The sequence below is a fragment of the Gekko japonicus genome, unplaced genomic scaffold, assembly GCF_001447785.1.
Source record: "Gekko japonicus isolate JY-2015 unplaced genomic scaffold, Gekko_japonicus_V1.1 scaffold769, whole genome shotgun sequence".
In the NCBI taxonomy this organism is placed as follows: Eukaryota; Metazoa; Chordata; class Lepidosauria; order Squamata; family Gekkonidae; genus Gekko; species Gekko japonicus.
The window spans coordinates 243607-268778 of NW_015175993.1; the positions used below are offsets into that span (position 1 = coordinate 243607).

General features: G+C 43.5%; 1 protein-coding gene across 2 annotated transcripts in view; it reads left to right on the forward strand.

Moving 5' to 3' along the window:
* Positions 1 to 25172, forward strand: part of LOC107123193 (arf-GAP with GTPase, ANK repeat and PH domain-containing protein 1-like) — a 440455-nt gene that overhangs the window by 58336 nt on the left and 356947 nt on the right. For both annotated transcript variants that reach the window (XM_015426385.1, XM_015426386.1), the window contains exons 3-6: positions 1910 to 1997; positions 10759 to 10844; positions 18111 to 18252; positions 24767 to 24901. In XM_015426385.1, the coding sequence (XP_015281871.1) occupies positions 1910 to 1997; positions 10759 to 10844; positions 18111 to 18252; positions 24767 to 24901 (451 nt within the window). The remainder of the gene's footprint in view (positions 1 to 1909; positions 1998 to 10758; positions 10845 to 18110; positions 18253 to 24766; positions 24902 to 25172) is intronic.

Genomic DNA, 25172 nt, shown 5'->3' on the forward strand with positions numbered 1-25172 from the left:
CTTTTTTGTAATCTGCCATTAGATTCCCTTTTTCTGTGGATTGGCAAAATGTGTTTGAGTTCTAACTAGAGATATTAAAATCCTGGAAATTATGAAGCCATGGGGGGGAAAGTAGTTTACCCATCTCCAGGAAAAAAAATGAAATTTTGTGAAAATAATTATGCAGTACTTATTTTCCTAATAAACTTAAACTTATTGTTACTGATTTAACAATATAAAAGGGACCATTTATAATTTAGCTTATAAAATTATACTTTTTGGCATATTTATGGAAATTAAAAATATAAACGTCTTCGACTAGCATATTTGGATGTCAGTTTATTGACATCATGGAAACCCTGAATCCTTTAAAAATGTATTATCATTAAATACATTACAGCATATTAATTACTACCATAATTGTTCACATTTGAACAATAAACATTTTTGAACCTACTTTGTTTATGTGTATACACAGGAATTATCATTATCTAATGTTGTAGATTGCTTCATATATGTATTTGTATACTACACATTATACGTCAAACTTGGCCATAGAAAAACATTTCACTCATTCCAAATGGAAAAATTCATAAGAATTTTTTCAGTGTTCCTCAAAAAATTTTCAGTTTTATCTGTTAGAAAAATTGAAGAGTCCTCAGATCTTTTTGTACTATGCAATTTGAATGAGCAAAACCTTGTCTTAAAAAGTATTTCAGACATTTAAAAAGAAAAAAAATGGTCAATAGGAGGTTTTTTTCCCTGGTACTCCCCCAAATTTCCCAGTTTTTCTTTCAGAAAAATTGAGAAAAAAGTTCTTGGAAAAAATGGAAACAACTGATTTCCCCCTCCCCTTTTCCACTGGGAATTGACATTTCTAGACTGAATAGAACTTGTGGTGAGGCTAGTAGGTCCTGACAGCATGCTATAATTTTAAAAAACTCTTTTGTGCAGGGTGTACACCTTTACTATTGTTGTCACCCGTCAAGAGGCTCTGGCCTTCAGGTTTTCCTGTCACTTTCCTGCTGCTTAGGCATTTTAATTGTGGTCAATTGTAGTCATTGTGTTGTTTAGAAACTTGACAGACGTTTCTGACAGAATTTGGGCTTCTTTATTTTCTTGTGAATTATTGCCCTTTCTAAGTTTTCCTTCTTGAGGGTTGATAATACTGTTCTCTCAGTGGTATATTTGCTTTCTCTTTTTCCTCATAACTTTTCCTCTTTCCTCAGCACAGCTGTTAAGAATTTCTCTGTGCGTTGCTGTGGATATTTACATTAAAGGCCCTTTCTAATTGCGATTTCCATTTTGTACACTCTGTTTAAAAATAATTATAAAATAACTGTTTTGGTTGTCTGTCCTCATACACACACGCTAAATTTAACTATGTTGATACTGCTCTCAGGGATTCAGTTTGCAGTTAGCTTTTGTCAGTTCCTGTGTTAATCTTAGGCTTAATTGAAGGGTTGTGTTGTGATCAGAAATAGCTGTTCAAGGAAGCAGCTTTAATTACGTACTCTGAGGTACAGATTTCCTGTAGTGCTGTAAAACTTTATTTAATTAGAAGATTCTTTAAAAACACTTTTATGAACAGTACCGTATTTTATAAGTATAAAAATATAAAGTATAACTTTAGCTTATTCAACAATCCTCCATACATTGAAACATCAATTTCCACACATGAATACAGTTAATGTTTTTCCTTTTAAGCAAGATGTTAAATAGACCATTAGAACCCTCCAAATCTTGGGAACAAGATTTTTTTAAGCGTCTGTGAATTCAGTGTATTATTAAGTTGCCATTAAAACCAATGTGCATATTCTCGGTGTATTTTTGATCATCTTTTCTATCTGATGTCTTCTTAATGCATTACTAAGGCTTAATTTGGTTTGTAAAACTATGAAACAATTAACCTTATCTCTTATTTCCACAGGGCATTGTGGGAAATCTAGCTAGTGGTAAATCTGCCCTTGTGCATCGGTATCTAACTGGGACATATGTCCAGGAGGAATCACCAGAAGGTACAATGACTGACCATCCGTTGGAAGCATGTTCTTAACTGTTGTTCTTATTTCTGTACATGGGCAGTTGGTGGTAGTCAGCCGTGCTGTATTAGCATGGAAAATCAATTGTTCAGGATATTGTATTAGATAGAGATAAGTAAAAAGTAAAGCTTTAAATGCTTGCTTTAACATAATCTTAAAAAGGCGCAAACAGGTATGTTGGTACCTTATGTTGTTTCAGAAACCACATCTTGTCACAAGAGCTCTTTTTGAAAGCTAAAATGACAGAATATTTGGGAGGGTTTTTTTTTTTTAATCTCTTCTCTCTCCCTTCCCTTTGTTTGTAAATTCTTTACCCAGATGGGCAATTTTCCTAATTTGGTTGCAGAATTGACTTCTAAGCTCTTTGACAGAATAGCTGTAATTGCACTGTGTTGTTAGTGTCTCATGTGGTGGCACTGAAGAATATACTTTGAACACCACTTCTTGCCTGTTAGTCTGATTTACGATGCTTATTGTGCTAAATTAGAGAGGATTATTTTACAAAAGAAGCTGTAGAAACAATGTGTATCTGAAACATATGTAGGATTTTTAATTGAATTCAGATGAATAAATCAGTGACAGATTTGAGATTGTTATGAATCGTAGCATCATCTTATTCACATTCACTAAAATTAATGTCCTGATTATTTTTATTCTCCTTATGAACTTTTAAATCCCACTGAGACACTGAATTTCTGGTTCCTTCTTTTCCTTACTGGCTGTTCCATTCTTTGCAGATATGGATGCAGGTAACTATGTGTTCTCTTCATAGCAGCTCTTGTTTTGAAGAGAGGAAGCCCAGCGTTTGCTTTAGTTTCCCCTTGTTTTATGTGTCATCTTGTTTTATTTTTAAGTTATAAAAACATCTCACTCTTGTCACACTGTAGACGTCTCTTAGCAGTAGTCCGTATGTAGATCCATGTGTTTGTAACCAACATCTGTTCGAAATTAACACTGCCCAGAATGCTCTTATGCTAACAGTATTTCAGTGAGCTCACAGAGATCCTCTGGTCTTGACCAAGGGCCCACATCCCGCCTCTCCTCTCACCCAGAGGAGTTGCGCCTCAGCTCAATTTGTCCTTGGCATCTGCGGCCTACCTAGAAAACCTGGAGTGGGGGGTGGGAGCAGGCCTGTAGCCAGGATTTTTAAAAAAAATTTTTTGGAGGGCATTTAAGTTTCTAAGGGGGCTGTTAAATTACAGTTAATTAAATTAATCTGGATGCCTGTCTTTAAAAGGAGAGGCTCATGGGAATGCTTCTGAAAGACTCACCATGATCTAGGTGGTGTACAGCAGGACTGGGCTAGCAGAAAGGGAGATTGTTGGAGATGTATTGAAGTTGCCACTCTTGAGTGCCCTTCTGAGCTTTCTTGCCCTGTGGAAGGGAACTCAAAAGACATTAAAATGTCTTCTGAAGGCCATTAAATGCCCTGTGAGCTGCCTTTTCCCATGTTCCATGATTGCCCCCCCCCCCAATTCCACGGTGTGAGGGAAACCTGAGGGCAAGCCACGGTGCTCTCACCCTAGCTGCTGTCAGCAGCAGGGGTGTGTGTGTGTGTGTCCTTAAAAATAAGGTTTCTAGCATAGCTATTTGTGGGGCAGGGCTTTTAATTAAGGGAGCAGGCCCCCCAAAAGAACCACTGTAGCTACAGGCCTGGGTGGGGGATGGAGCAAGGCCTTATTACTGACCAGTGAGCGGCCAGTCTTCTTGGTAAGAGTAGCACATACTATGTAGCCTGTCTCTGCCACCATGCATCAAGCAACACAGCTGAAGAGGATGCTGGGAGCGTAGGCCTGACTCTTCCACACTCCGTCCCCAGGCTCTGCTGCTGCTGTGGCATGGGTGCCACCGGGGCATCTAATTAGATCCGTGTCTGTGGAACCTATACTAGCCATGTCAGATTTCATGCCCTTTAATCATGCCAAGGTAACATACCCAGCATGAAATACAAGTTTGTATTTGATAAATGTATCTCATGACGTGGGCACTGGCTCACCAAAGCTTCTGCCACAATACATTAATTAGTCTTCGGGGAGCCATGAGACTCTGGGCTCTTTTGGCCTTCAACAGTCTTCTCCTTCTCTTCCTCCTCCTCCTCCTGCTCCCCCCCCCCCCGAGAGATCATGAAGGGGGCACTGTACCTAGGATGCCATATAGTCTGTTGGCCACTCACTGGCAATACACAGAATAACAATTTTATGTGAATGTGCCTGTTAGTTGGATGATCTTTTGGCAAGCGATTTGTTCTCGTTGAGTAGGTTCCCAGAATGTTCTCACGAGATATTGGAGTTGGAGGAGCTCTATTTTTCAGTCTTTTCCTGTTGAGCATCCTAAATGTTCTTTTCATCACGAAATCAAGAAAGTGTGTCCCAGCAGTATGAAACTTGGCATGAAGAACCTTCCTTATGCAGTGGAGGGAGTACAGTTATACCAGATTTCAGAATAATAAATTTGGAGTTTCACACTGCCAGTTTAAATCAATAAGAACTAAAGGATGGACACATTATTCAGCACATATTCTTTGAGGGGAAGAGTTAGCAATTGCACGAGCAGCATCACGTTGGTGGGCGTTTATGGTAAACTCTTCCTCCATTAATCAGCTTAGACACTCCTCATTCCTATAAAAAATGTGGGGCAGCACACAAAGATTATTATAGCTGCAGAGCCCAATCCTGGCCCTTTTAAACTGTTTCGTGAGCCTAAATCTGTGCCTGGGTATGACTCCTTTCTACTCCTTCATAGTAGCAATACTCTCCTCTGGATCAGCTGCTAGCTCCAGAGGACCTCTGGTCCAAGGTGGCATCCATGCCATCTTGATCCCGTTGTCCTCCTTGGGATGTCTTTTCTTTTCCTTGCGCCTCTGTTTCACTTTTCTACTTATTCCCATACTCTTCCTCCTCCACAGGCCTGTAGTTACAGTGGCGCTTTTGGGGGCTCTTTCCTCTTTCTTAAAGGCACAGCCCCACAAGAATTTCTCCTGTAAATGCTTTTTTTCAATAATTTTAAAAACATTTTTAAAAGGCGTGTGCTCCTTTAACAGAGTAGGGTGCTGTAGTTGACTAAGTCCCGCACTGAGCAAGAGGGTTGGAGTGGGTACCTCTAGGATCCCTTCTAACTCTGTGTCATGAAACTGGTCTCCTTTAAGAGAGTCTTTCTGCCTAAGTGTTAGCTTTCTTGACTATAGAAGTCATCACCCCCACTTGCCAGCTTATTATCAGAATTGCTGCTTAAGCAGGCAGAAGTGATTAACTTGCAACAGCTGAGAACTGTCATCTAAAGTGGTTGACAGCTGACAGTTTAGAGATCTATCCTGGTAACAGCTTTCTATTGGCTAAATGGCTTTTCTTTCTGCTCTGAGAACTTCACCTCCACCAGAAAAAGATTTGCACCACAAACCACAAAATCCTGGCTACAGGCCTGCTCCTCCTCCTTTCTCCCCTGCCCCCTTCTAGGTTGCCCAACCCAGCCACCTGGAGTCCTTCCCTGGTCCGTTTCCCTTCCTCTTTCAGCCACACGGAGAGGAGAGGACAACATCTAAGTCTAACGTTATGCTGTTGAATCACAGCCCCTTACCCCTGCCCACCCCAGTGAATTTGTCAGGACCTTTGTTTCAGAGCCTTCGCTGCATTGTGCGGCAGTCCCACGAAAGCACGGAAGGTACAGCTGGGTGAGTGGTGTGCTCCCACGCCACTCTTGGTTTCAGTGTTGTGTCTCATGCTGTAGAGGCACAGAAAGAGCCGTATCTGCGGCCTGCACTGACTGAGTTCAAGTTATAGGGGCAAGGGTGGGAAAGAAGGGAAGCTGAGCTGAGGCAAGGAGGATAGAGGAAGAAGAGGAAGGACGTGCAGGGGTCAGAGGTGGTGGTAGAAAGTTCTGTCAAGTTGTATCCAACGTATGGCGACCCTGTGCGGTTTTCAAAGGAAGAGACATTCAGAGGTGGTTTGCCATTGCCTGCCTCTGCTTTGTGTGACCTTGGTAATTCCTCGGTGGTCTCCCATCCAAATACTGACCAGGGCTGACCCTCCCTAGCTTCTGAGATCTGATGAGGTTGGGTTAGCCTGGACCTTCCAGGGACAGAGAGAGGACGAAGGCCCAGGCGACCTGTGCTGAGGGAGGGAGGGAGGCTGCTAATGGCAGAGTAGCCCTCCCACATAGGTTAGAATCAACGAATCAGACCACATCTGGCTTCCTGACAGCGCCTGAATGTTAGCTTTCCTAGTCTTACTTTTAGCTAAATATAAACAGGATTTTTTTTTTTTAGAATGCTTCATCGTTGCAGATTATCATGAGTAGTTTGGGCTTGGATTTGTCTGTATAACCGCTCCAGCTGTTACGTAAAGGGTCGAGTGAATCTTTGTTTGCTAAACATCCCCGCTGGCTTTCCTTTCCTCCTGTTCCATGTTGGCCGATGTTCTGCCTCCCCTGCTCCTTTTCTGTCTTGGTTTCGTGTACTGGGAAGATGCGTTTTTCTGACCAAGGCGTCTTACAGTGGATGTTGCTTTGCACAACGTTTTTCTTACCTGGAGATAATTTCAGCCTATTAGAAGTGGAACGTGTGGTGCCTAAGTGTGTTGGCATAGAGAGAATAGAGATAGGTACTTTTTTGCTTTCAGAAGCCATGTAAAATATAAGGAAAATATAATTAAGTATGTTGTGGAGTTTCTTAATATTTCTGTCTATGGGAAATGCAGTGTGAAACTGAGGGTTGGGGAAGTTCTAGACCAAGACAGGTTCAGCTAACCCCATGCCGCTCCCCAGTTGATAATGAGAAATGGCTGCATTTGACAACCCTCTCCTGAAATTTTGCATTTCATTTTTTGATATATGTATTTTATTTTTAAAAAAACACAAAATAGGGGTACAGAAAGAAAAAAAGGGAAAGGGGGCAAAAGTTTTAAAAAAGAATTTAGAATACATATTACAAGGACTATCCAGAATATAATAAATATATAACATTTTAAATACGTATTTCAAATATACGGTATATTTATAATATTCAGAATTATTTTCAGTCTTGATTAAACTTGGTATTGGATCGATAAATATTTAACAAACTATGTGAACTAACTGGCTTAAAATCAGGATATTTTTAACAATAACTATCAGATATTGAAAATTTGGAATTATCATAACAATATATTCTTGAATACTTTTAAAGAATTAACATATCTTATACACTATAATTGCTGTAAACCTATAGTAAAAAAGCAAGTGATGCATTTTAAAGATATTTCAAAAAAGTATAGTAATAAGCTAATAAGCTAAACCTACATCTTAAATTGATTATATCGAAGAAATTATATAATAAAATACTTACACACTGGGATTCGCCTGAAGTGTCCTAACCTTTCAGTCATTTTGAGCTGAGCAGCAGTTTTAAAACACAGGAAATCAAATGCCTACTATAGGTCAGTCAGTACTTCTCAGAAATAACAATGGCAGCAGTTTGAAAGATGCCTGCAGTAAGCTTTCTTAATTTCATTACCACCACACATTAGGATATAGGGATTTTAAATGGGCAAGGCATTCCTCTAGCAGTTCATCAGTCCCAGGAGGGCTCCTGGTTTAGAATACTAGGGCAGCAATCTTTTCCTTACTTTCCCCTGCCTAGACTCTTGATTCATGCCTTCGCCAAATCGCAAGCACCTGCTGCTGTGCAGATGTGGTAGATTTCATCTTCAGTGCTGTGCTTGCAGTCTGAGGATAACAACCTGGAGTAGGTATCGGCAGGTCTAATTAAAAATCCTGTATAGTATGGTAATACACTTCTGCATCTATTCTCAGTATCAAAATCATTAGACTTTCTTCTGTCATCATTGGTTGCAACTTTAATTAAGCCTTCAAATGATGCAATAATGCTTTTTCCTATGTAAGGAACATTTATAATTAATTTGATGGATCTGATAGCTCAAGTGAAACATTCAACATTCATTAGGATGTTCACTGGCAATAATATTGAGAGGAGGGATACATATTCTTGTCTTGATTTTAGTTATTAGTGACATGATGTGGCTCCACTGCCTGACTGTAAATCCTTTTTTGGGGAAATGCCTCTCCATCAAAGCTCTGAGTGACTTAGCATGAGTAGATGCACACTTCAGTGACATGAAAACAGACTTCCTCAGACTTCGCAAACCTTTTCTTGTGCACAGACAGCCCCCCAATCTTAAACAACTCCTCGTCCACAATAATGCAGCATCTGATTTGAACATGGACATTGGTACCAGAGCTTGCAGTAAACCCAGATGCAAACTTTGCTGCCACATACATCCAGACAACACAATCACTGGACCAAGCAACATCCAACTACACCATCTCAGGCTCATTCACTTGCTCATCTTCTAACACTGTATATGCCATGAAATGCCAACAATGCCCTTCCATTTTCTACATAAAGCAAACAGGTCAAACCCTATACCAATGGAAAAATGGACACAAATCTGACATCAGGAATCACAAAATTGAGAAACCTGTAGGAGAACATCTCAACCATCCATTGCACTGTTTTATTGCAAAGGAATTTCAGAAACAGATTGGAGTGGGAGATTGCTAAATTATAAGTTATCACAACTTTCAGGACAGTGGAACCTCCAGGGCTTAACAGAGATATTGGGTTCTTATCTCACTACATATGCTAACTTGCTCAGTTCTTGCTTATACCCTGAATTAAAGTTTTTTGGTCCTAAAAGGTGCCACTGGACTCAAACTTAGTTCTCACATCCGTTTGTTAACTCATTTGTATGCTAATTTGCTGCTTTTCACAGATCTTACCAGCTGCTTTAATCCCACCTTAGCTATACTTATTGCTCAGTTACTTATGCATCTTGACTCTAACCAGTCCTTCCTGGCAACTATCCCCCCCACACCTATATGTAAGGCTTGAGGAAGTCTGTTTCAGTGTATCTGAAGTGTGTATGCACACAAAACCTTATACCCAGAATTAATCTTTGTTGATCTTAAAGGTGCCACTGGACTCAAACTTTGTTTTGTTGCTTCAGACCAATACGGCTACCCACCTGAATCCATGTATCTTTATTTCGTTCTTTCTCAGTAAGGTGCTACTGCTTACAGTTTTTGCCATACAGGTAGAATTGTTACTGGGGATCTAGCTTTGAACAGTAGATTGAGAACTTGTTTTAGTTGCTAAAGCCAGGAGGCAAACGAAAAATCTCTTTGTGGCCGTAAAGAACAAGGAATTTGCCACACAGAACATGTAACTTCTTTTACAGCACAGTAGCAAAAAAATACTTCATTGCATTTAAGCTGTTTCTAGAGAGCCCGGCTTGTGGAACTCACCTTCCCAGTTCAGCTAGTATACCAGAGTCAGTTTTTTTTTCTGTGGCTTGTTTGCCCAGGCATTTCTTTTTTGCTTTCTTTTTGTCATATCTCAGAATATGTGGCACAATTTAATTTTTTTAATTGTAGCGTTTTGAAAAGGGTACAATGAGAGGCAGCTCCAGATTTCCCTGACAAAGTTGATCCCAGTCAGCATGAAATAGTGTGTCTAACTGTAATGTAATATAAGCACAAATTCTGATGTGTATACTAAACATTCAATATTACCCCTTTAACTCAGCTTACGGGAAAACCTATTGAAGGAAAAAGTAGTTAGCTACTTAAGGGGTTACTTCAGTTCTTAAAGAGTGCTTAAGAAAAGTGCGAAATAGATACTGTCTAAATAGAAAATTTACTAGACTAATGAGGCTACATACTTAGTTGGGTGTAAATCCGGTTGAGGTCAACGGGACTTCTTTTATGGGTAAACATGTAGAACTTTGGTCAGTAAATTACCCTATTGGTCTTTAGAATACAAATTAAATGGAAGAGTTAAAGCCCTAGTCTTACACGTGTTAGTTCCATTTCCCTCAGCGTGGTTTGCAGTCATGTAAATATTTTTGTTACGGGGCCTCCCAGTGTGATACAAAAGCCTTCACATCTAGACAGGCAGTACTGTAAATCCATCTTGAGACCTTATAAATCCCTCTGACGTTTGTCACACCAGAAACCCTGGACATAATTTGTCATCACCTTTAGTCTTTCATGAGAAATAAATCTGGTGTCTAAAATACTGTTTGACTATAAAGAATAATAGTATCTCAGCAGCTGGGAATTTGCTGTGATTTTTTCAAACCTGAAATGTAGCTGTGAGGGAGTCCCCTGGGCCCACCGACTTTTGTTCATGTGCTAAGTACATTCCTGGAGCAAATGAAATACTTATAATTTACCAACAGAAACGACAGCACTCACTGTTCTTGTAAGTAATCTTCCTTTTGTCTAACATGTCTTGTAGCATTCCAGTATTCTACTTGTAATAGCAAGATACCAGTTTCATAGTCTGTGTTTTGTTTTATGGAACCGGGCTTCTCTTGATGAAAATTGTATTCGGCGGGGTGTTAAAAAAGATATTTAGTACACCCAGCCTGTTCTGTTAAGTTTCTGGGAAACAAGCAGTTAACTTCATTTTGGAAATTACTGTTAAATGAAGCACTGATATCAAACTAAAAATCAGATTATTTGCGTTGCATCGAGGTAACAAAATGTTGGAGCTGTGTTGCCTCATTTGACTAAATTGTAAAGGCATATCTGATAACAGCTCTCTGATACAGCAAAAAGCTTAACTACTGCTGGGCCAACCCATAGTTTAAGTCTGGGAGTGCAGCTTTCCTCAAGAAAAGTCTTTATTATTTACTGTTTGGGCTTTTTAAGCTTTTCTATAATTAGTTGTTTTGTGTGACAGGTGGAAGATTCAAGAAGGAGATTGTAGTCGATGGACAAAGCTACCTGCTGCTGATCAGAGATGAAGGGGGTCCTCCGGAGGCCCAGGTGAGCACTGTCTTGAACGCCTTTAACAGACCTAAAAAACGATGACAAACTCAGTCCGGCTGTGTCAGGTGGGGAGAGAGCTGAGCTGGATTGCCATATCCTACCGTGTTTACTGGGACTTATCTCCAAGTTGGCTATTCTGAATGTTGGGGTCTTTAAAATCACATTGAAACATAGGTAGGGTAATGTAAAGCTCGACCAGTGTAGCATCTACAACCCACCTGTCATGGTACTCTCTCTTCCCCAGACCAGTCCAGGAATGGAAAGAGAAAGACTCATTGACTGAAACGATAAATTACACAAGAACCCAGGAGAGGTAGTCTCTCTGGATTTACAGACACAGCCACCAGAACCTTTCAACTATAGTCCCTTCCAGTCCAGAGCAAGGTTCACACTCTTAACTGGCCTCTGGGACTTGATACCATAAAGTAGCTTAACTGGGAGAGCGGTTTCAGGCAACAGGATTTAAGCTTGGAGTCAAATGTACATCAATCAGACACAAGTTATAAACAGAATAGAGTTTATTTATCAGAGACTTGCAATCAGAACTAGAAAGACTTTAAAACAAGAAAAACCTATGGCCCTTGGCCCTCACTAAACATTAGAGATCTGCATAGTTACCAACTTCAGGAATCCATAGTCCAAGACAGTCCATTGTAATAAAGTCCAACTAGGTCCCATCTTTGTCCAAGGTTCCAGCCATGTGCTCAGCTGCACCAAAGAATCCTTTGTCTCCCAAAGAGCACATGACAGAGACACAGCATTTCAGGGTACATCCAAGAACAGAGAGAGAGAGCCAGAGAAAAGTGAGCTCCTCTCTAAGGGTTAGCCAATTTGAACCCCAATCTCATTATGACCGGCCCTGGCCAGTAGCCAACCACAATGAGACAGGTACTTTCCAAATTTGGGGTTGTCATGGTAAATGAGTGGGGATAGGTTGGGCCCAGGGACTATCCTCTGCCGTAAGATGATCCCCTGACCCCCTCCCATCCAGGAGGCTACGTGCGTCTCTGCCATGCTTCAGCAGAGGCATTTGGTTTATGGGGGCAATTTGAACAAATGGTCAGCCACCTGGCTTACATAGCAAGTCAGAACAACAGGGGGTACATCCCAAGGGGGGGAAACATGAAGCCTACAGACATTCTAAAGACATTCTAAGGGAGACATGAGGCCCATAGGAATCCATATTCCTATACACCACCCACGTAACTCCACCTAACAGACTTAAAAGAAAGTGATGCTTCTAAATAAAATAAATTCAGCACCCGTGAGTGAAACAGAAAAAGACGGGTAACTTTTATGTACTCCCAGGGTTAGGGGAATAAGGTGGTTTAGAAAAGAGGGAAGGGAAGCTGGGAGTCCTGACCCTTCCAGTGGGCAAGTCCTATGAAGGCCAGGTGGCAGCGGCAATTGAACAGAGGGAGAGAAAAGCCCCTCCTGGTGTTGGGAAAACCCAGGAGGTCAGGGTGGAACAGGGCCTGCTGGCCGGAGCAGAGATGAATACCGTCTCTTCCTCAGTCTAGTCTGCTTTATCACAAAACACAGATTCCATGACTTCTGAGACAGGTCACCTCACAACAAACACTCTGGAGACGCAAACCTTATGTCTATATATTCACTGGTTTATCCTGCTTACACATGAGGTGAACTCTGAGACAGGATCTTTCCAGTCTTTCTTTTCTCTGAAGGTTCAGACCCCATTTGCCTGAGTGGACAGTGTTAACCGCTTTCTCTCTCGCTCCCGCCTCCCCTCTGGCTCCTCCAGCCCTTCCAGCCCTTCCAGGGATCCTGACTAGTGGCCAGCTGCTCTGCATATACCCAAACAGGGCTAAAGGGGATTGGTGTTTTTCAGACAGGGGGCGGGACCTTTGCCCATCCATCACAGTTGTGCGCAAGACTGCAGCCTTGAACTTATGAAGGGGCTCGTACAAAGTCCAGCCAGCCCAGCTTTGTCTGTGCTGAGCAGCAGTAGGCTGGAGGGTCTTGCCCACAGATCGTTTCCTGCCATGCACCGGGAGATCCTTTTACGTAGGGATGCCGGGGTCTGAAATTGGGACCTTCTGCATGTGCTGTAAGCTAAGCCATGCCCCCCTCCCCCTTATCTGGGGAACTGGACTGTACTCCTGTGAACTCTTGTAAAAATGTGCTATAAAACCCTTCTTGTTCTTGGAAACAGTTTCAGTCCAAACCTTTTCTCATTTTGTGAGAGACATTTCCTTCGCTGGAATATAGATTCAGTGCACAGTTCTTGAGATTGTGTAAAAAGAATGTATTTGCTGACATAGAAAAACTAAGACTTGGAAAGCTACAAAATTTATCACAGCTTAACTGGTCAAAGCTACAAAATTTATCACAGCTTAAATGTAAAGAACGTTTCATGTTTTCATTAAATTAGAATGAGATCTGGCATGCTTGTGGTGCTTAAGTGTGTCGGACTAAAGATCTGGGGGACTGACCCAGGTTCAAATCACCCTCTACCATGAAAACTTGCCTGGTAGGCTTCAGCCGGCCGTCCTAACCTATCACAGGGGGTTGTTACGAGAATAGAATGGAGGAGAGGAGAATGATGTAAACGCTTTGGATCCCTGCTGGAGAGAAAGACGTGGTCTAAATGAAGTAACCAGATTTAGATAAGAGTGCAGACAGCAACCACTGAATAGTGAGTTTAATTAAGTGTGTGGACTCTAATCTGGGAGAACCGGGTTTGATTCCCCACTCCTCCACTTGCACCTGCTGATGTGACCTTGGGTCAGTCACAAGCTCTGGCACAGCTGTCCTTGAAAAAGAGCAGTTTGTGTCAGAGTTCTCTCAGCCCCCCCTACCTCACAGGGTGTCTGTTGTGGGGAGGGGAAGGGAAAGGAGTTTGTAAGCCGCTCTGAGACTCCGAGTGAAGGGCAGGGTATAAATCCAATCTCTTCTTCTTAAAAAAATGCTTCCTTTCAGAAACTGAATTAGCATAAAGTCAAGTAATTATTTTATTTCTTATTGGTAGTATTGTGGTGGGATTGGACCTTGTAGCTGGCTAGTATAAAAGAAAAGCTGTCTACCTGCCTATTACTTACAGAACTCCAGAGGGTTGGTGAGGCAGGTCTTGCCATGACTTTTCTTCCGTGGAGCTTGTTCCATTATCTCTTTCCACCAGTGTGCAGGCTTGTAGCCAGGATTTTTTGGTCTAATCTGGGAGAACCAGGTTTGATTCCCCACTCCTCCACTTGCAGCTGCTGGATGACCTTGGACAAGTCATAGTTCTGTCAGAGCTGTTCTCTCAAGACCAGTTCTCTCAGAGCTCACGGGGTGTCTGTTGTGGGGCGGGGAAGGGAAAGGAGTTTGTAAGCTGTTCTGAGACTCCGTGAAGGGTGGGGTATAAACCCAATCTCTTTTTCTCTTCTTCTCCTTTTTCTCTTCTTCTTTTGGGGTAGCCATTATGTGTCTGTCCATACACAACTCGCCCACCTCTGCCCCACAGGCAGCTCTGCACCTGGGTGTGCCGCCCGCCACCACTTATAGCCCCCCTGTGCCTCCTCACCCCAGCTGGAGAGAGGAGAGGAGAGGGGGCCTCTTTGGGGGGAGTGCGCCTGTGCCACAGACCCACCATGGCTGGAAGGCTCTGCCTTCTCTCCCCTGGCCCAGCCAGTGAGCCCACGCTAAAAAAAATGGACAGGGGTTCTTTGGCGCAGTCCCTCCATTCTTTGGCACAGGTGCCTCAAGTGGAACCCCTCTCATGGCTTTCCTTCTCTTTATCGCTCTCTCTCTCTTCAGACATCTCAAATCCTCTCAGGCAGCATGCATTTTCCTCAGCCTTGGCGCTACCTGCTGCCTTTCCCTCCACTCTGGCTGGAACGAACGCCATGCTCTCCTCTCCTCTCTCTGGCTTGCCTGCAGGGGCCTAGCCTGGCCCCTCCTCCTCCTCCCTCCTCTTTGGCTCCAGGCCTTGAGGGGCAATGCACGGGTGAGCGGGCTGCTGAGGTGAGTGGCTGCTGCACCCTCGGCCTGGCTTGGGCACCCACTTGCCTCATGGGCGGCTTTCCTGGCCGGCCAGGCAGGTGGTGTGAGTTGAGCTCTGCACAGGACCTTCTCCCTGTTGCTGCCAAACCGGTTCCCTTTGTTCTGGTTGGTGGAGAGAAGGGAGTTTGGCAAGATAATCATGAGCAGGGCGCAGTGACTGAGGACTGAAGAAGGCGGTGCAGGGCAGGCTGGCAGCCGACTAATTGCAAGGCAGGGCATGGATGCAGCGCAGCTGAATTAATCAATACACAAATGATTACTTTTTAAAAAACATGTTTCCTGGTGGAGAAACAGGTGGGGCATGACTGTAAATTAAGGGGGCATGGCCTCGAGATGCCCTAGCATAGCTACGGGGGCCCCAATGTGCCTGGAGCTGACACTAGGTTAGACAGTCGCATACTCTATCTGTATAATCTGTTACAGGGCGGGGGACAAGGGCTGATTTATTTTAGTTCCCTTCCTACATTGTTTTCTGTCTGATTTTGTCAGAATGCAGATGCAATTCTGGCTCCTTTACTATTTTCCCTTGAAGAATAGGAATGGAAACTGCATCTGTAAACAAAACGAGGGAAACTTATTGCAAGCAGAAGTGTAGCCAGAAACTGTGTCTTTTATATTCTTTCTGCCCTGTGGTTTTGGTGTTGGAAAGCGCTATCAAGTCTCTGTCGACTTAGGGTGACCCCATAGGGTTTTTAAGGGAAGAGACGAATGCAGATGGTCTGCCATTGCCTGCCTCTGTGTAGCAACCCTGGGCTTCCTTGGTGGCTTCCCATCCAAGTACTAAGCAGGGTCGACCCTCCTTAGCTTCCAAGATCTGATGAGAGTGGACCTTCCAGATCAGGGCTTTTACCACATACAGTCACACAGTTCATTGGTTTATGCTGCAGTAGTATGAGTCACCTGGTAAATTAGAATATCAAGGAGAAGGCAAGATGAGGGTCAAGGACTATGTGGATGAAGTGTGACCTCTCTCATGGTGCCGGTTGCTTGGCTTGGCTCTCCTGACACCCTGGCAAAGTTCCCTGGGCAAGGCATTGAAACTGAGTTGTCATCTGATCTCTTACACGTGTTTACCCGTGTCACCCACACTCTCCCCTCGGTTCGTGTGTCCCCTGAGTGATGCCTCCTTACCAAAGGCAGAGGTGTAAACTTGGAAACCACTAAGCGCTGACACAGAAAGGTCTCTTCTTAAAATAAAACTTATCTCTCACAAGAGTGAAAGGGGCAGAACTAATGATGAAACGCCTCTTATCAGATAATGAACATGGATTGCAAGAAATTGCAGAAGTGGATTGCGTTCTTGCGAAATAGCTACTTGGCATGAGCAAAAGCAAGAATTAACAGAGATGGCTGTGCAGCTTGCTGATACTGGACTTTGCACCAGTAGCTTCAGTGTGATTTATAAGTGTGAGACCTTATATAATATGTCAGTGCAGTCCGCTGCAAAAAGTATTCTTTCACGTCTAGAGAGTGTTATGTGCGCATGATCACTTTAATTGGCTCTGGTTGTTTCTTTAGAGGGCACGAAGAGAATCCTTTAATGAGGCTGGGTCCATTTGGCTGCCTTCCCGGGTCAACACGGCTAAGTTTGCTCTGTAAAATTGAAACAAGTTTAGCTGTCTTATCCTCTCCCTGGGGAATACATTTATTTATTTGAAACATTTTGATGCAGGCCAATCAGGGTCCTCAAGGTGGCGCACACAAAAACATTAAAACAGAGGTGTTGAACTCATTTGTTACATCTGACATAAATGTCACTTTGTTGGGCCGGGCCATGGGTGCCATAAAACGTAATGCCAGGTACCAGAGGTATAAACTGTATATAGAGGACAGCAGCTGGTAAGCTCCGAGTTGGTGTATCCTCATTGCAAGGCCTTATTGGCTGGGAGGGGAGTGCAAAGGAAAACCCATAGGGGTGGACTGGAGTGCCAGTGGTGCAGCACTGGGCAGATGTTCCCACACTGCTTGACTGCTGCAGATGAGGTTGTTCTGCCTTGCTGAAGCCATAATCAGAGTGGCTCCGCCCACTCCCCCACCAAGCAGTCTCCTGTTCCCCCCCCTTGCATTAGTTGCTCGCAGGCCGCATGAGAGCCCTGGACGGGCCAGTTCCAACCCCCGGGCCTTATGTTTGACCAGGGGTCATTTAGTAGAAAAAGAGCTAGGGGGACTCATTAGCATAACTCATTAGCATATGCCACACCCCCTGACATCACCAGAAGTGTGTCCTCCCCACAGCCGGCGGCGACCTCCAGCGGGCACCAGCAGGGAGCTCCAGGCCCCGCCCTCCTGCACCTCACCCGGGGGGATGGCGTCCCCCCGCGTCCCCCCCAAATGACCCCTGTGTTTGACACCCCTGCATTAAAACATTTGAACAATTAAAAGCAGCAGTCATAGTTCTAAAAAAATTCAATAAAAACACATAAAACCAGAACCAGTAAGGAGGGCCAATAGCTCTCATAGGGGATATGCCAAATGAAAAGAGAAAAGTCTTCACCCGCTGGCAGAAGGCACAATTTGAGGGAGACAGATTAAATTCCCTGGGGAGGGAGTTCCAGAGTTATGGTGCCGTGATTGAGAAAGCCCTCTCTTGGGTTGTCTCGCTTCAGATGATGGGAAGAACGGAGTCTGGGCCTCTGAAGAGGACTGATGTGAACCGATAGTTTGTGAGAACTGTGAAAATCTTCTTGACCTTTCTATAAACACTGTCTCTCTCGGGACTTTGAAATGGAAGCATTGATCGTTTACCCCAATTTAACGTTTTATGCAGTGATTACAGTGTCAGGTTGCTCTAGAGTGGAGGAGTGAGTGACGTGGAGCACACCTTGTTGTTTGAGGGGGAGCCCAAATACTCTCCTGCTGGACCTTGTTTGGCTTGTTGAAGCAGTAGCTTATACATGCTGTCGTTGGCAAGAGAAGAACAGGAAGGACCAGACAGTGATTCGTTATCGTTGGCTTGACATCTGCCTTGGCACCAGAGGTAGCGTTACACAAGAGCACTGCTCTGTGCCCCTATATGAAGGCACAATAGAACTGGCAAGCAATGTTCTCGGTTCCCGATTTTGAAATGTAGCCATTTGTTATGGAAAACTTGAGGTCACTTTCCAGGGATTTCTAGATATGTAAACGCCACCCCCCCGGGGGGAATCATCCAAGGCCAACTGTAGTATCGGTGGCTTAATGGTAAGTGATACGTGCTTTAAACCTTCTTTGTTTGGTAAATTGAAAATCTGATTGGCTATTGCGATTCTCACTCTTCTGCAGTTTGCCATGTGGGTGGATGCTGTTATATTTGTCTTCAGCCTGGAGGATGAAATTAGCTTCCAGACTGTGTATCACTACTACAGCCGTATGGTGAACTATCGCAACACTAATGAAATCCCAATGGTGCTAGTGGGAACTCAGGGTAAGTGGTAGCGCTGCTGAGCCACGCGTTTGTTCTTTCAGATTGTTCTGTTTAATTGTTTGGGCCATGGGTCCCCAGTGTGCTGCCTGTGGGCGCCATGGTGCCCATCAGCATCTTTCCAGGTGCCCTCCAAGTATTTCTAAGTTGGCGCGGCTGGGGGGGGGGGGCTTTTGTGTAGCAGGGCTTCTACACAAGCAGAGCAGCTGCCATCACAGCTCAAGGATTTGTGACTGAAGGTAAGCCGTAGCGGTCATTGTATGTCTGGCTCCGCCTCTTGTGGCAGCCATTTTGTGGCTGCACCCACCACACTGTGTCATAATTCCAAAGGTGCCCACAGGCTCAAAAAGGTTGGGGACCCACCCTGAGCTGGATAGCCCAGGCAAGCCCAGTCTCGTCAGATCTCGGAAGCTAAGCAGGGTTGACTCTGGCAAGTACTTAGATGGAAGACCTCCTTGGAATACCAGAGGCGGGAGGCGGGGGCAGGCTTTATTCAGCCACCTCTCTGAATATCCTCCAGGCCCCCAGTAGGGGTCAGTCACCAGAGGTCACCATGACTTCCAGGTGCACACAGAGTCAGTCACCAGAGGTTGCCATGACTGCTAGTTGCACACTCACATGCACACACATACACACATGCAGGTATTTAAAAAATACCAAAAAAAGTTGGGGACCCCTGGTTATTGCCATAATTGGTCTTTTTAAGAGAAGCATCAGGACAGATGTGACTGTAGAGACATCTCACCAGGCCAAACCTTCTTGAGACACTGATCATCTTACGCATATCATCAACCCCTCCAATGCATAGGTCTTTGAGCAGGAAGCACAATCTAAATGAAACACAGAGACAACCATGTGAAAGACAGGACTGAAAACCTGCCAGTTCACCCAAAGGGAGAGCCCCACGTGCAGGAGGGCTCTGCTTCCCGTGCTAGTGGGCTGCTGGAGACTCAGGTTGCTTGTTCTGGTACTAAAGGGCTCATGCTCAGTGTTTTGAGTCATTAGTCCTAAGTAGCTTCTCCAGTGTTGCAAAAGGTCTCTTTGATGTTTCAGTTGACCCCTGGGTAAAACTTCCATCTCTCCTTATATATAATAATTGAATAGTGGGTGCCAAAGTTCTAATTCTAAAATGCACTCCCTTAGTGTATGGCTGATGGCACTGCTCCTCAGCATATATCGCCACCAATCAGAAGGCAAAGCCCGGGTCCCGCCCACACCACAACTGCTGCGACAACCTGGTCTTTTGCATATGGAAGCTGATTGGACTTCAGTCCATTCCACACCTCAAACTCCCCCCCCCCCGCAAGGCAATTGGAATTTTCAGTTGCATAACATACCTCATAGGGGAGAGGAGAATGGGTAACAATGGTTACCACTCTCCAGGTGAGGGCTACAGATAACTCAAACATACAAATGCTCTTCAGGTAGCAGAGATCAGTCCCTCTGGAGAAAACAGTGGACTCTGTCATTAAACCCTGCTGAGATCGCCACAGGAAACTGACACTGTTTGCCCAAAGCCAGAGCACTCTCCCAGAGCCTCTTTCTAAATCCCGTTGTATTTATTTCCACAACGGGCCTTATTTCTAGTCTTCTATAAGTAAGATGGAGGCAGTGTATCAGGCAGTGTATCAGGCAGTGTATCAGGTGAGGTCAGATAACCAGGCTGGGAGGAAACTCTGTGCAATAGGAAACCTACTCCTTGTCAGCATTTAAAATATCTGATTATCAAGCTATTATGGGCTGATTGTGTTTCTTTGGGAGGTCATGTCCCAGTATTTAGATTCAGATCCTGAAGGGGGAAAAAATTAGCAGAAGTCTCACAGGCTGAAGCATCAAATACTGTTAACATGCCAGATGGTATGGTTAGAAATCTGGCTACAGGGATTGCCTTGAGGCATGCCTGGTTGAGAGCTGCAGCTCTCCATGAACAGACGAAAATAGCATGGAGGACTTCCCTTTTGAGTAATTTGAATTGTTCAGTTTCCAGATAGATGAAGCATTAGAAAAAATATATATTTTCACAGGTCTTGATCAGTATCTGCTCCTCAACTTGCAAGTCACAGTGCTTATTTGTATAGAGATTTCAACGGGGGTAGCTTTGTTGTTCTGCTACAGCAAAAACAAGGAGGGAGACCCACAGTTTCTCCCAGCGTAAGCTTTCATGGATCCATTTTGACTGATGCGTGAAGATGATCCAAAGTTGGAAGGCATTTATGTATGGCAGTAGGGGGAAATAGTCATAAACAGCAGGAAGAAAAACGTATTATGTGTGACGACAACATCTCAACATGGCCAAATCTGTGGTTACTTAAGTCTGGAGATCAGAGTCATGAACAGGCAAGAATGGAAAATCTTAAATAAGGGGGTGGAGTTAACTGCTCCATATAATATAAGCAGGACCTGTGTGTGTGAAGTTCCATCAGGTCGCTTCTGACTTATGGCGACCCTATGAATTAATGTCCTCCAAAACATTCTATCGTTAATACTCTTGCTCAGATCTTGCAATCTGAGGACCACGGCTTCCTTGATTGGGTCGATTCATCTCATTTTGGGTCATCTTCTTTTCCTGCTGCCTTCAATTTTTACTAGTATTATTGTTTTTTCCATTGACTTCCATAGCCTCAGTTTAGTCATTTTAGCGCCTAGAAAGAGGTCCAGCTTGATTGGATCTAGAACCCACTTATTTGTCTTTTTGATGGCCCGCAGAATTTGTAAAACTCATCTCCAACATCACATTTCAAAGGAATCTACTTTCTTCCTGTCAGCTTTCTTCATTGTCCAACTTTCATGTGTCCATGGTAATAGGGAATACTATGGCATGAATTGATCCTGGTTGCCAGTGATATATCCTTACATTTAAGGATCTTTTCTAGCTCCTTCATGCTGCCCTTCTCGATCTCAAACTCCTTCTGATTTCTTGGTTGCAGTCCCCCTTTTGGTTGATGATGGAACCAAGGAATGGAAAATCTTGGACAATTTCAATTTCTTCATTGTCAATCGTAAAGTTGCCTAATTCCCCAGTAGTCATTACTTTTATCTTCTTGATGTTCAAGTGTAATCCTGCTTTGGCACTTTCTGATTTAACATTCATCAGTAGTCATTTCAAGTCTTCACTATTTTCTGCTGGTAATGTGGTGTCTAGGCCTGGCATGATCTGGTCCATGGGGTCGCGAAGAGTCGGACTCGACTGTGCGACTGAACAACAACAAATGTGGTGTCATCTGCATATCTCAAACTGTTAATGTTCCTTCCATCAATTTTCACTCCACCTTCATCTAAATCTAATCCATTTTTCCTTATCATATAAATTGAAGAGAGAGGAAGATAAAATACATCCTTGTCTGACACTTTTGTCTATTGCAAACCATTCTGTTTCTCCATATTCTGCCTCTTGACCAGAGTACAGGTTGCACATCAAAACAATCAGATGATGTGGCATACCCATTTCCTCTAAAACCAACCATAGCTTTTCACGACCCAGACAGTCAAAAGGTTGGCTGTAAACTATGAAAAACAAGCTGATTTTCTTCTGACATTTTCTGGTATGCTCCAGTACGTAACGTAAATTTGCAATATGATCTTTAGTGCCTCTTCCTTTTCTGAATCCACCTTGAACATCTGCCATTTCTTGTGCTTGTTGTAAGATTCTGAGCAGCACTTTACTTGAGTGAGAAATTCATGCGAAATTAATTAAGTAAAGTAGAGATCACAGTCGAGTCAGTTAGAATGGCTGTGTCATTCAGCCAGAATAGATTTTCATTTGTGTTGCAGAGTTTGTCTACTTTGTGGGCTTGGTGTGAAGTGTGTGTTTTTGAGCTATGTCTGTGGTCCTCTTGAGGGATTGTCTCAGAGGGAAACGTACCTTTCCAGCTGTCAGTTTGCACAGCAACAGAGAAGTTGCTGTTTTGAGGGCTTCATTCATAGGGTTGCTCTTCAAGAGGTACCCGGGGACCCCCTGGAATTACAACTGACCTTCAGGCTACATACAACAGGTCCCCTGGAGAAAATGGCTGCTTTGGCAGGTGGACTCTATGGCATTACATCCCGCTGAGGTTCCTCCCCAGGCTGACCTGGAGCTGGTAACCGTAGTCATCCATGACAGTCTTATTCTGACTGATGTATGTTTACTGTTGATATCAGAGGGAATTGTAAGACAGTTCTGTGAAACAACCTTAAATTGTTACTTTGTGGATATGTCGATTAAAGTCATATAAATAAATATAAATATATGTAATATAAATAAATGTATGCTAAAGCCATTTTAAATTGATGTGTTGGAATGTGGGAAAGGTTTATAAGGTCTGTTGAATTTGGGATTAAAGTCAGTTGAGAGATGATCTTTGGTTCAGGGGATACCCTACTTCATTGCAGGAGAATTACCCATTACGTTGCCAGGTTACTTTTATGGCTAATAGAATGGCATTCCCTCAATATCAGGGACTTCAGAACTTCCTGCACAGAAGAAAATGTTTTATGAAAATGCAGAATAGTGTGCTGGATCCTCTGATTCTGTTCTGCTGGTGGAAGAACCTTCCACCAGCAGATTGTGCCTCTCGCTGTGTCTCTGTGCTCTGGTGGAACAGTCCGGTAGGCACCAGCTCCCTGTTTGTAAATTACAACAGAGCAGCTAAAGGGAAGCATTGCAGTAGCCCCCCACCCCACCCCGCGCTAAGTGCGGAAGGGCCTGTCCTCTACAAACCTGTGAGGCCAGGGGCCGCTTCACTTTAAGGTAGGCTATGAGGTTTTCAAGACACAAATGGAGGTGGTCCGCCATTGCTTGCCTCTGCCCTGTACTTCCTCGGTGGGCTCCCATCCAAGTACTAACCAGGGCTGACCCTGCTTAACTTCCAGGATCTGATGAGATCGGGCTAGCCTGGGCCATTATGCTGATGGACTCATTGTGTTGTTGCTATGGCTTATTTGCTGATGCAATAAAGACCATGATGATGATGTTGATCATGATAAGTAGGCTGCAGCCTACTTTGAGAGACATGCAGCTACCTCTCCCCTCCCCTCCCCCTCTATACCATTAGAAGCTCATTGATTCACAGATCTTGAGCAGCAGAAGATACTTGCTTTTTCTTCTTTTTTTTGATGCAAGGACTAAAAGGACCGACACAAATTTTGCAGTTGCTAGGGTAAGGATCCTTATCATTGAGCAAAAGAACCAGGGTTTCCAGAGTGTAAGGGGACGGTTGGTTGATTAAAGGCTTAATATAGTGATCCCTTATATTCTCAGAGAACCTGCATTCAAGCAGGGCATGGAAGGACGTATCTGTCCTATTAAGGCCAGAAGGGCAGGTGCTGTCAGAATAGGGCCTATTCAAAAAATCTCCCCCGTAAAACCATTGTAGGTATAATATTCAATCTTGCAAACAAGAAAGCCCTACAGTAACACGGGATGGTAAGATAGTACATATAGGGGGGTAAAGATCTTGGGAAAGAAAGACCAAAAGGTAGGGGTGAGCAAACTCTGCAGGCTCTCAGGATCAAAATACTACAATCGATTTCTAGGACACGCTTTTTTGATCAGAGAAAATGCGTTGGATTTAACCCTCTCAAAAATATCATTAATTGACATTCCAGCTATCATCAATTTACTATCCAGGGCTTTCAATCCACGTCGATTTGTGGGTATCTTGATTTGGAGCTACTAACAAACCATCTTCTGCACAGAGCTGTTTTAATCTCCATTTAAAATCTCTGTTTAAAGGCATAAAGCCATGCTCTGGCTTCCAAGGATACCCGCCCAAATTCTGCCCGCAGTACAACATTTGACACACAGTAGAGAATATTCAGTATTTTCCTTAAAAATTGGGCTAAGGGTTGATTGTTGCTATCACAGATAGCTTTAATCCAAATAGTTGAGCCATAAGGGATGAGGGAAACAACTTTCAAATTAAAAGCTTGCACCGCTCCAGGAATATACTCCCCCCCCTATTATGGAATAACCTATTTATGGTGCTTGCGCATGGACTACTTTTGAGAATCCTACAAACACAGCCTTGGAAGGAGGAAGCTCATAGAATGTTCATGTGAGTTTCTGCCTACTTCTGTTTACAACATTTACGCCATTGTTTTCCCTGCGTTTGACTTAAGGGAGCATGGAACGCTGTGTTTTACAGAGAAGAAGGTTCTTATTCAAGCTTAGCTTCACATATTGCACTGAAGTCCCGGGGGAGAAAGTACCAGTAAGTCACACTTGTGTTTGCTTCCAGGATAATATGCAAAGCAAGGAGCTGGAGTTGCTTCCAAGCTCTAGCACGACTTGTTATTCCCAAAGTCCCGTCTGCTCCCAGCGCAGTGAGCTCATGTATTTATTTCTGTAATTCATGGCCCTCAGTATGGTTATTCCACAGATCCTTTTAAAATAGCAGCCAACAAAAGAAAGTCTCTAAAGTACACCCAGGATTCTTACTTGCTGGTTTTTTAATGATCGTATTAAAAAGTAATAGGTTTGGGGTTTATTGTCTTGGCTTCAAGGACTCGCTGAAAACGACTTCTGTTTTCTTTGCAGATGCTATAAGTTCCAGTAATCCTCGTGTCATCGATGATGCTAGAGCACGGAAGTTGTCAAACGATTTAAAAAGATGCACCTACTATGAAACCTGTGCCACCTACGGGCTGAATGTGGAAAGAGTCTTTCAGGATGGTAAAGATCAGTTCTCTATGCAGTATCTTGCAAAACCCGGTTGAGCTTTAATTTCCGTTCCTAAATTGACTGATAAAAAAAATTACATCTGAGTCTGAGGTGCTACTGGACCCAAATCTAGTTCATCTGAGTCCAGCCATGTGTGTTTCCTGCTGATCCTGATCTCATTGCATTATAAACTATAATACTTGCCCCTGGTCCATTTCTATGTGCGAAGGAAGGGACAGTAAAACTGTGTTTTAAAACTGTAATCAAAAGTACTGAACAGTGC